Here is a 12,392-nt window from a genome sequence, read left to right on the forward strand (position 1 = left end):
ATCAGATTAAAACTGGGTTGGTGGAGAGGTGGTCTGTGTAAAAGAAATGTATGCCCATTTTTTTCTGTTCATTGCTTCACCTTGCTATACAGACACTGCTATCCACAACATGGTACCCTTTCCGAGTCTTGGGGGGGGGGGGGGGGGGACAAAAATCGATGAATTCCTTCTCTTTTTTTGCCTTGAAGGACAGGTGATGTTTTGATATGTATGGAATATGCAGAAAACAGAAAAATGTATGGAGGCTATGAGTCCAAGTCTCATCTGGTCAACTGTGCTCCTTACAGACACTGGACTGAACTCTACTCATCTATCATCAGGGTCTTCCAAAGATCTGACACAGGTCAGGAGTTAAACGGTTGCATTACTGAGCAAGGAAAACAGCGTGAAGCGTGTATAAGCAGGCATGTCCCCTCTCCTGTCATCGTTTCATGTTGCTGAGCCGTGCGGTTTTCTCCTGCTCAAACCGCCGTTGATCCACTCGTTCTAGAAAGTTCTTTCTCTCCACATACCTGTAAGGGAAAACAATAAACATTGGTTTTACATGGGACATTGCATATGTAATACTGCCACAGAACAACACCCAGAGCAATCTGGTATCACTGCACCAGGAGCCTAACGGACATATATGCAGAATCTAGACAGATGGCTGCAGGCTAACACCCCCCACCCCAGCAATTCTGCCACCTTACCCGTACACACTCTCACAAGCACAGACGCATACACACAGACACCAAAAAAAGAGAGAACAGTTATGTAACGTGTATAGTATTCTCACCATATGGATTGTGTCTAGTGTCTCTCAGCTTTGCGTGGGTATGCTATATAGTCTATTTAGTCACTTATAGCCCACCATATCTCAAAATGACATTAGATTCTGCAGTTTCCCTGCTGTCCAAAACTGTATATTAGCGTGTCCTGCTCCTGTAGTCTTGGGACTGAGGGAAATAGCAGCTGAGAGACATGTTATGCAAGGCCCAGGTTGACTGCTACGGAGAACAGCTGTGAGCTAGCTAGCGTGCATACATCTCCAGAGCTTTGGAAACAGATGTTCACAATACAGAAGAGGGAGAAGCATTCAAGACGGAGATGACACTGAATGCCTTCTGTTTTAACTGATAACCTACAGTATAGGTCATCCTTGAAGGTCACAGGAGCTTAAGGCAGCACTCCTGAGCCCAAATGAACGTGTAAGCTTCATACTTCCCCGATTATTACAATGGAGCTAAAGAAAAGAGCTCAGGATTTGAGTTAACCAACCCTACATTCAAGGACATCCACAACCCCATCATTCATCCACCATTTGCTGTCTTCTAATTTCTCTGTCAGTCAGGGAAGAAACTTGGCCAAATCCCCTTGAGAGGCAGAGAGAGAGATGGGGGAGGGGGGTGGGGTGGAGGGAGAACCTTTACCTGGGTCTAAAAGCCAGGGTTTCTTTGTGGGAACTCTGCCCTGGAAGCTTGCATCCAGGCCCCAATGTAGCCTGTACAGGAGCTGTCTGGAACCCTAAAAAATGCAGCTAAAGAGGGCTGTGGGTCTTCCGTGTGGTCTAGTCCATCACATTGAATTTGTTACACCCTCTCTCCCAGACCAGGACCCTCCACACCCTCCTGCTAAACCACATCTCTCCCAAGAAGACAAAAATATGGAAAAACGGAGTCAACAGGCAGCAATTTAGTCTGTTAGAGGAACTTTATTTTTAAAACCCCTTCAATCTTGGGTTTTTAATTTAGATTTACTCTTCAACAATACAGTCTGAAACCGACCCAGAGCAAGTGTCTTACTTCATCAATCAGTACTGGTGATCTCGGTTATTAAAAAAAAAAAAAAAAAAAAAAGACTATCTTCACATACGGTACTGAAGGAGTTAAATACAAGAATTTAAGCACGACTGGTCTCGGCATGCAAAGATGATGTCATTCTAGATCATCATCCCCTGAGGAAAAGATACACACCCCCCCGCCCCTTCCCCCCTTCCCAACCTAGTATGCCCAAGTGCATCTTGGGAGTCTTACACATCACAAAAACAAGGTCTGCCACCCCAGGGGGATGCCATCTCGCAGAGTGCACACACACCGACCACACATGGCCACAGTGGGCTGGGTAACTATGGTGACCTGGTCATACACACAGAGGGCACGCTGGTACTGGAGAAGGGCTTTAAAAAAGAAAAAAAAAAAACCCAAGAGGAAAGGAAGAGAACAAAAGCAATACGAGTCTGTGTATGTGTGAATGGAGTGAACCACTGAGACAGGAGACAGGGGACCAGCTGTAGTTATCAGCCCAAGAGATCTCAGCAATCTACACCCCGCACAAATCAATAAATTAGCATAAACGAGAAGGTCAAGGCAATTAAAATGCAAACGAATCATAGGAGAGGAGTCGTCAGACCAAATTATTTTATCCAAAGCATGGTGAACGTGGCGCTGTGACGGACTTAGAGTCGGGTGCCAGCCCGCTTATCGGATTTCTTTCAAAACAAAGTCTAGATCTGATCTGAAACAAGCACGTCTTATTCATGGTCAACGCTTATTGCAGCTTATGCATTTAAGAGGGGAGTCTATCCTACCTGTGGATATTTTCAAGCTGCCAGACATGTTGATTCTTTGCATAAGGCTGCAGTTCATTCAGTGAAAGAGCTTTGTGATGACTGTGAAGGGATTTTTGCTCACAGCAGGGAGAACAGAATAGAAAGGGTAAGACAGCATCTGCATATAATACCATCAATATGACTGTCACTGAGCAGACCTCAAAACCCACAGTGCCATTCAACCCTCACACACTGAGAGACAGAGAGAGAGAGAGAGAGAGAGAGAGAGAGAGAGAGAGAGAGAGAGAGAGAGAGAGAGAGAGAGAGAGCACAACCACACTGCAGGGCAACATGGGTAATGAGAAAAGAAGTGTTGCAGCACAGAGGAAACTTCACCCAAAGTAATGTAATATACTCAACTTGCACCTTGACCGTGTAAACAGATGACTGTCTATTACTAACAAATGTAACATAGAGTACAATTTTTATGATTTTTATGTATCGCCTGGTATCTCATCATCTAAGCACCCTGTACGGGGGACAGTGATTCTGAGGGGAGTATGAATTGGTATTAAACTGTGAATGTGTGGTTAAGAGAGTAGCTACTTCAAAGATGTACATTATAATGTGTATGTCATGTGTTTTATCAAGATTTAATCACAAGCCTCTGGACCAATCAAATTTGGGGATTTACTAAAGCCATGATAAAAATGCATTTAAACCTGTAAAGGTCTTTGTACTGCCTGCAGATTGTAATACTTTATATTAAACCAAACAGCATCCTAAAAACATGAAAACTCGCATCGGTCAACGTTTCAGCCATGGGAATAATGCAACGCTTTCTTCCAAGTATTTTTTTCTTATCTGTTTGTTCTGTTTAATGCTTTTCTATAATTATTTTCTCTGTAGCATGACCCTTAATCTCCTGAAAGCTGCCCACAAAATAAAATGAATGATTATTTGAAGTATAGCAAAATCCTTGACATTAGCCTAAAAAAGCATTCAGGATGAATCCATTAGACAACATTTCAGTCTCAGAGTTTGTAGTAGCATGACTAAAGCTCAATAACTTGTTTCATTAACTTACAGGTAAAGAATGATGAAATTATATTAAAGTGCGGTTCCCCTTTAAGACAGAGTCTCTGAAAACATTCTAAGTACACTGATTAATACACATTAACTACACTCATTAGATATGTGTGAGGGATAAAGGGAAAACTGAGAGAAATCTCTTAGACCGTTTATTCCAAACCTTCGTCACAAGATTAAATTTGCATCAGCCGTATCAAAACACGGTGACTGACTTCCTGTGGGCATGTGAGTGTACCTCGTTATAGAGATTGTATCTATCCTGTGACATACATTTCCACTGCACTCTGAAATGTCTGGCCTATGTTAGTTCCGTAACTATTCAGAAGTAACACATTGTGCTTTTCTGTGGTATTGCTGCTCAGGGATGCAGAACTATTGTTTTCAGTGCGAGTGGGCTGTAAAACCACAGATGAGATGAACATGTATTTTTATCACTGTGATTGAAGTGTATGCAGGTATGTATTTGTGTGTGTGCGTGTGCGTGTGTATGTGCGTGTGGGTGACTGAGGAGAGCATGGAACACTCAGCCCATAAGAGCTAGTGCTTGCCCAAACGTTTATAATTGGCAAGTCAATGACCCCCACATCCTCACACACTCTCACACGCACCCACTCACACACACACACACAAGGTCAGGCTGTGTTCATTATCTAAAATCCTCCAGTGTTCAGGGTCGTATGTAAGCACCTTTCTCTGCTGAAGACACATTCACACACATTACACAACACTGCATGGATAGAGAAAGGAGAAAACTAACACACCAAACACCACACTTTTCTGACTGTCAGAGAGTGTGTGCATGTGTGTGCGTGTGTGTTTGTGTGTGTGTGCAGTCTAAGATATGGTTTTCGAAATGGTATAGAAAACATGTCATTTCAGAGAGAGACTTTGCTATGAACCAATCCACCCTGTTCAATTACAGACTAACACACACTCACACTTCCCCTGATTCCACCACAGGAAATGACACTTTTAGACCTGTGCCCAACGACCAGTCACAACACAGGAACTGCCACCACCCCAAAACCTTATGAATCCTGACCATATATCTCCTCAGGCTAAGACCCTTCAAGATAAAACCACTTGCAAATTTTGTGTTACAGACACTAGATATTCCTAGTCCATAAATAAGATCCTTATGAATCCATAACACACACAAACCGCTCATAATTAAGGTTATGGTCATCTCTGTTCTGTTCTACAATGGTCTCCATTGAGAAAGAGGAAAAATGCCCAGTTCAGACACTGGAACTCAATGTGTTGAATTTTCTTTCGATTAAACTTTCTGCGTGAACCGTGAGAAACATGGAACTGGGATTCACGCTGCTCCCTTGAGCATTTTCCTGTCAGAGAATCCAAGTCAGCTCATTTTTCCTGTGCAGCTACTAATCTCATTGAGTATTTTTCTTTTTTTTCCCAACCACTGCCACATGGAATTTCACAGAGATTTTTGGTGTCCCATTATTTGACAAATGCACCTTTACAGAGCTTAAAATGCATCCTACTTTCAGTTACCAAAATATGCATCCAAACATTTGAAGCACCATCTGAATAAACTCTCAATGGTCACTCCTCACCCTTGTCACCAGCATCCCCTCTTTCTAGAAAGTTCCGGTTTGTTCATCCATTTTGTGCGGAGCAGCTTAACATTCTGTTGCTTCACTTCTCCCGACGCTCAAACCCAGCCCATACATGTCAAGCCCTAAGATAAACCTTTTAAGAGTAAGCGCTGTTAGTCTACTCCCGGTCCAATCGGTCTTCCAAGGCACTGCAGCATCCTGAACGGTTACTGCTGATCCAGGATCAGTTTCTCACAGCTGGTCATTACTTAGCAGCTAGACAGCTCTTCAATTATTCATCTGTTCACCAGTAACCTTTAGCAAAGAATAATGTCACTGCATTGGCCAGCTGACAGCCAAGGAGAAAGCCCTGAACGGAGGCAGCGAGACAAGCCGACTGGCTGAATTTAAACAGGTGGAAGACAGAACAATGCCACACTCACTTCTGGGTATGTAAAAACTTTGGGAGTGTTTGGGAGTGCTGAGTACTGCTGGTACTGACAGAAACAGCACGGTAAAACCAGAATCAGAACCAGTCTGGGTCATGAGGCAAGGTTAAAAGACAGCATTGGGTACTAAGCCTAAAGTAGACTACAGAGACTTAAGGAATCAAGCCCAATCAACTTACAATGCAAGGCAGTGCAAACCGGGCCTGGGCTAAAGACCAGTTCTCCTTTAGGAACTCCTGCTATTTATTTGTTTATTTCACAGTAACAGTGTGCTACTGGACTCTGTTGTATAGCACATTGCAGATGCTGCCACAAAGCAGCATTACAGAACCCCACCACCCACCCCCCCGGCCTGAAATGTCTAGTGAGCATGCCTGGAAAACTCCCTTAGGCTACACAGACATCATTAAAAACAACCTAAGGTCAGTATGGAAGGGCCTAGACACCAAGCATCAGCCAGGAGACCAAAACAGTGATTGGACAGAGTTGATATGAAACCTTACACAGGACCCAGTGGAATGTTAAGTTTTGACAGAAATCAATACAAGCTTTGACCTCAAATGCAGCAAACACTTCCATGCACATCACAGGTTGCCCTCTCCATCAATGAGCATGTTCCAAAGGCGTAGATGTAGATGTAGATGTAGATGCACCAACACTGGCACAGATGCCCTGCTGATGGTGAGACTTACCCTCCTTTACCCCTGTTGAAGATGGCCAGCTCATCTTCTATACCCTCCTCAGTTTTAAAGGCGTCCCAGTCCAGTCGGGATTTTTCCAGAGTGCTCATCTTCTGCTTCTTGACACCGATCTGGCTCAGAATGCCACTCATCCCGCCTGGCCTCTTCACACTACCAGGGTGAGACGCACAGGAGGATTAGGATTACAACTGAACACTTTAAGCTACTGACTGATGGGACCAGAAAACAAGATTTTAAAGTAACTGAAGAGAAACTTCACTCATATTTTTGGTGGAATGTTAGAAAATGAGAAAAACATCATGTGCAATATGACAATTTTGTGGAAAATTTATACTGCAGTGTCCAAGCCAGGAAAGGCAGGAGTGTGAAGAAAATGGTAGCTAAGAACCATGTCCAAAACAAGCGGAAAAAGATCCAAGCAGAGGTTATAGAGCTTAAAAGTCTGCTGTGGTTGTTTCCATCTTTCGCCTTCAGTCCTCCACACTGGAGGAAATGCCTGACTGTGTTCGTTTTGAATAATACAGAAGTCATCTTGACACAGAGGTTTCAGATGGCTGCTATGATGAAATGTTTAACGATCTGTGCGATGAAATTGCTGAAGACATCAGACTACCAGGGCCTCCTACTCACACAGGAGACCTAAAGGGAAGGGAGGAGGGGTTACTTGGGGTGTAGGGGAAAGGACATGTGTTCGGGGTTGGACCAATCAGACAATGGGGTGCACTAGTGGGTGTCGGGGGTCCAAGGACAAACAGTTTCACGCTCAGGTGAGTCATACGAAAGCTTCTGTCAAGGGGAACAGCACTAAAATGATCCCTGATACCTCCCTGTTTTATTTTTTTGGGTGGGGGTGTGTGTGAGTGTGTGTGTGTGTGTATGTGTGTGTGTGTGTGTATTTATTAGTAGGGATGGTGTTTTGGCATACTGGAGAATAAAAGTGCTAAGACTAAATAACTTTGTGGACAGAGAGGAAAAGGGAAACGTACCAAAAAGCCACTGGGCCTCAGATCAAAAGACCACACAACATCCCACTGTTTACAAGAGGCACACACACTGCACACCTTCGGATAGCTTTGTCAGAGGACCTCTTCTGCACTCAACAGCTTAGAACATCTCACACCAGTTTAGCTAAAATAGTCACACACAGAAATAAACACACACAGACACACACACACACACACACACATGCATACACAGACATAACAGAGGTACAGGATGAACAACAAACAGAAACAGCAACTCTTATGAAGAGAGAAAGAAAGAAAGAAAAAAAGAAAGAAAGAAGAGCTAGACTGTGTTTTGAAGAGAAACAAGGCTAAACTCAGAGTGACAGAATGAATTTGCCATCTGTGCTGAGGCTGTCAACACCATTCAAAGAGAAATGAACAGGAGGCAAAGAAAGAGAAGGAGAGGGAGAGAGAGAGAGAGAGAGAGAGAGAAAGAGAGAGAGAGAGAGAGAGAGAGAAGAGAGAGAGAAGAGAGAGGGAGAAGAGAGAGCGAGATGGTGGGGGGGACATTTTTATAAGCAAAAAGATTTTGAGAGGGCTTGTTTTTTTGTAAGTTTCTTCAAATGCCCTTCAGGAAGAAGGAACAATGCCAGTCCAAATCCAGAAAGAGCAAAGAGTGAAGTCCTATCTGTCTTAAAGAAACTCAGAGGACACACATACACACACACACACACATACACCCCTGCATATTTAAACATGTCCCATAAAACCCATGGTTACACAGACTGCTTTCTGCCAGCTGTAACAGTAGAGCTTCTTTCCCACAGTAGCAAGAGCCATGATGGACTAAACATCACAACACACACACACATACACAAATATACACATACACACCCACACATACACGTACATACACACACACACATACATACATACAGCAGGAGAAAAATCTATGAATACACAATCAGCTGTGCAATTTAAATATGGCTTTTCTCATGAAAGCATCTGGAGGCATAGAAGCATATCACATGTAGAATCCACATGATGAAGGAACTCTCATGTTCTACTGCAAGAAAATAAAAATAAATAAATTCGAAAAGAACTAAAAAAGTGAAGGATCAGAGAGGTGTAGTGGTGGGCTGTCTTGGCTCAGGTCTGACAAGAGAATGCCTGATTCTATCAAACCTCATTTGACCCAGTGGGATGAACCGTGTTTAAAAGCTCCACTCAACCAAGAGAACTTTCTAGAAATATTGAGTCTAAAGTATAGCTCCAAATGATTGATTACAGACTTATACGTCTTAATAGAGAGCCATTGATCATCCTTGGTACTAGAGTAGAAAAGTCATTTCTCTTTTTCTAAACTGAACCCCACTCTATCAAAATGGTTTGGAAACTTTGAATTAAAAAAAAAAGTCGATTGGTTATGTACCTGACTTGTAATGACTTTATTCGCTAATGTAATTATTTTCATAGTGGTTTGCTCTGTGGTTGATCAGGTGATAGATGATTTAATGCGCCAACTGAACTCAGGTGAACATGGTCACATAAATATGGACAGTATAATCCCTCTTCATCCTTTTCTCTTTTACAGAAAAAATAAAGAGATAGAGAAAGAGGGACAATGATACAGCTTAGTAAACAGAATTTCTATGGACAATCACACATGCACACTCACAGGCACAGGCATGAGCGCACGCACACATGCACACATGCACACACACACACACACACACACTTACACACACACACACACACACACACACACACACACAAACACAAATACACACACACACACACAAACACAAATACACACACACACCAAACACAAATACACACACACACACACACACACACACTCCAATGGAATCCAAGCTTAAACCTTTTCTGACAGGGGATCAATACACAATCAGGCCTCAACTGAGAGTCAATCCAGTCTGCCAGTATGAAGTGGTGAGTGTGAAGGAGAGAGCTGGGCACACAGCCAGACTTCACCACAGTTACAGGGGAGTGAACACTCGGCGCACGACACCAAGGTTACTGCACCCAACCTGGGGTATAGGCACAACCCACGCCCAAGGCTGCATGGCCTGCCTCTGACATGTTCATGCATACAAGCATGAGTGTGCACGCACGCACGCACACTTTAACACACATGCAGTCACAAGTACCATAAAGCCTAAAATTGTAACATAGGTAGACTATGAAATATGAACATTATGTAGACAAATCCAGGCCATGATTCTATCATGGAATGTTGATGACAAACACAGGCCTACACACACACAGACACACACAAACATGATTAGGCAACCTTAGAGCACTGGAGCCATAGAGTGCAGGCTTTTGCTAACACCCTATGCTTACACACACCTGACTGTGCTAATGAAGGAGCAGGAATGCGTGCCAGTGAGTGAGTCAGATGCATTGACTTAGGGTGGGATCAGGAGTCTGCTCACACTATGAGTCTACAGGAAGGAGGCTCTGTCACTGTGCTCCTGCATAGGGCTGGGCGGTATATCGACTTAAGTTATGTTTATATATTTTCAAAAAAGATATAGAATGAGACAATACCGTTTATGTCGCTATAGCTTGATGTTGCGTTAGATAACCCATTTCCTCCAAAAAGCCGTGTCAGTGTTTGCATCTTTCCTTTCTCACACTTATCACGCAAGCCCGACCCCACTCTCCATCTGCGTCTGCACACAAGCCCGACCCCACTCTCCCTCTGCATCTGCACGCAAACCCGCCCCCATTCTCCCTCTGCGTCTGCACACAAACCCGCCCCCACTCTCCCTCTGCGTCTGCACACAAGCCCGACCCCACTCTCCCTCTGCGTCTGCACGCAAACCCGCCCCCACTCTCCCTCTGCGTCTGCACGTAAACCCGCCCCCATTCTCCCTCTGCGTCTGCACACAAGCCCGACCCCACTCTCCCTCTGCGTCTGCACGCAAACCCGCCCCCATTCTCCCTCTGCGTCTGCACACAAGCCCGACCCCACTCTCCCTCTGCGTCTGCACACAAGCCCGACCCCACTCTCCCTCTGCGTCTGCACGTAAACCCGCCCCCATTCTCCCTCTGCGTCTGCACACAAACCCGCCCCCACTCTCCCTCTGCGTCTGCACACAAGCCCGACCCCACTCTCCCTCTGCGTCTGCACGCAAACCCGCCCCCACTCTCCCTCTGCGTCTGCACGTAAACCCGCCCCCATTCTCCCTCTGCGTCTGCACACAAGCCCGACCCCACTCTCCCTCTGCGTCTGCACACAAACCCGCCCCCATTCTCCCTCTGCGTCTGCACGTAAACCCGGCCCCCACTCTCCCTCTGCGTCTGCACGTAAACCCGCCCCCATTCTCCCTCTGCGTCTGCACACAAGCCCGACCCCACTCTCCCTCTGCGTCTGCACACAAACCCGCCCCCATTCTCCCTCTGCGTCTGCACGTAAACCCGGCCCCACTCTCCCTCTGCGTCTGCACGCAAACCCGGCCCCACTCAATCACAAGTTCTCCGGCAACATTGAGGGAGACACAGCGCTTGTCCACAATAGAGCCTGACTGATAAATCGGCGTGCCGATATTATCAGCCGATATGAGCTAATTGCAGATAAATTGGTATAGGCATTTATAACGGCCGATAAATGACAATTAAAAAAAAGAGATGGAGGATGGATCCTTCACCCATGGTATGACATTCATGTCGGCCATGCCTGATTTTGGTGCAGTAAGGTGAAAGCCAGTACAATCAGTCTAACATCAAAATTACATTTAATGTTACAATCAAGTTTGTCAACAGAGTAGTCTACACCACTCAACTAATGTAAGTTTATTTAGAAAACAGCGTAGTAGTTATAGCAAGTAAAAAAACAACGGTCCTGTCATTTCTCCCTCGTCCCTTCTAAAAATGTTCTCTGGCAACATCGTTTACAGCAACTTATAACGCTGTCCATTGCTAAATTAGGTTACCGACAAAGCAAGCGAACGCTGTGTTTCTCAGTGGAAGACTGCTGACGTTAATGAGCGATTAAGCTGCAGCGTTTAACTTATTCTGCCTAAATGAGGCAATGGTAAATATATCTGCGACTCGCATGTCTATAGGTACTGTCGGTGAACTGAAAATTATTAAAGCAGAGACATGCAAATAAATGGGAGCTGAACAAGTATCTAACATGGCTTGGTAGACACACAAAGTTACCTTGTTTCTCTTTCAAACATGTAGTGTGAAATCCCAAAGTAGCAAATCCCCGATATAACATGACTACAGTCATGTAGATGCATTCAACAGCAGCGTTTACTGTAGCTCACTGTATCAGTTTACTGCATTACTTATCAAAAAATGTAATATATTTTGTTGTACCTTTGTTTATTTTTAAACTGTTGTGTCATGTTATCTTGGTGAGGACTCTTACATAACTACACATAACAAAGGTTTGGGAAAATCTTTGTTTATGTTATGCGTTTCTGAGAAAAAAAAGAATATTATCATTATCGGATTTCTAAATAATCAAATATCAAGATCGGTATCGGTCTGAAAAATCCTATATCGGTCGGGCTCTGGTCCACAACGCCGAAGAAGACCTGGTTAGTAAATAGAAAAACAATGGTTCAATTATTTGGAGACGGTTTGGATTTAAAAGATGGGATGAGCAGCAAAACCATGCCATCTGTACAGAATGCCATAAACCGGTTGCATCCAAAAGTGGAAGCACTTCGAATCTCCTCCACCATTTACAACAGTGCCATAAACTACAGTATGAAGAGTGTGTTAAACTTCGTGCTGCTGCTGCAACACCAGCTGTGAAGCCTTCGAAGCCCGAAATGTCCTCCGCCCCGAAACAAAGATCATCTCAAGCTTCATTTACCCGTGGTGCGCCTTATGAAAGAAAAGTGGCGAGTGGCGCGATATAATTAAGGCGGTGGCCTACCACATATGCTAAAGATATGGTCTATGTTGCAACAGTGGAACAAGAAGGATTTAAAAAGCTGCTAAAAACCATTGACCCAAGACACCAGTTGCAACTACTTTGCAAGAGAAGCAGTGCCAGAAATGTACACTGATGTCAGACAGAACATTACCGACCGGCTCGCAAAAGTGACTCATTTCACACTGACAACCGA

General features: G+C 44.3%; 1 protein-coding gene across 1 annotated transcript in view; it reads right to left on the reverse strand.

The window, feature by feature from the left end:
• Positions 1–149: 149 nt before the first annotated feature.
• cfdp1 (craniofacial development protein 1) overlaps positions 150–12,392 on the reverse strand; it is a 27,830-nt gene continuing 15,587 nt past the window's right edge. Inside the window, exons 6-7 of the mRNA XM_030766475.1 lie at positions 6,323–6,481; positions 150–512 (exon numbers count right to left, since the gene is read on the reverse strand). Coding sequence (XP_030622335.1) covers positions 422–512; positions 6,323–6,481 — 250 coding nt within the window. The 3' untranslated portion in view covers positions 150–421. The remainder of the gene's footprint in view (positions 513–6,322; positions 6,482–12,392) is intronic.

Source organism: Chanos chanos, chromosome 2, assembly GCF_902362185.1.
Source record: "Chanos chanos chromosome 2, fChaCha1.1, whole genome shotgun sequence".
Lineage (NCBI taxonomy): Eukaryota > Metazoa > Chordata > Actinopteri > Gonorynchiformes > Chanidae > Chanos > Chanos chanos.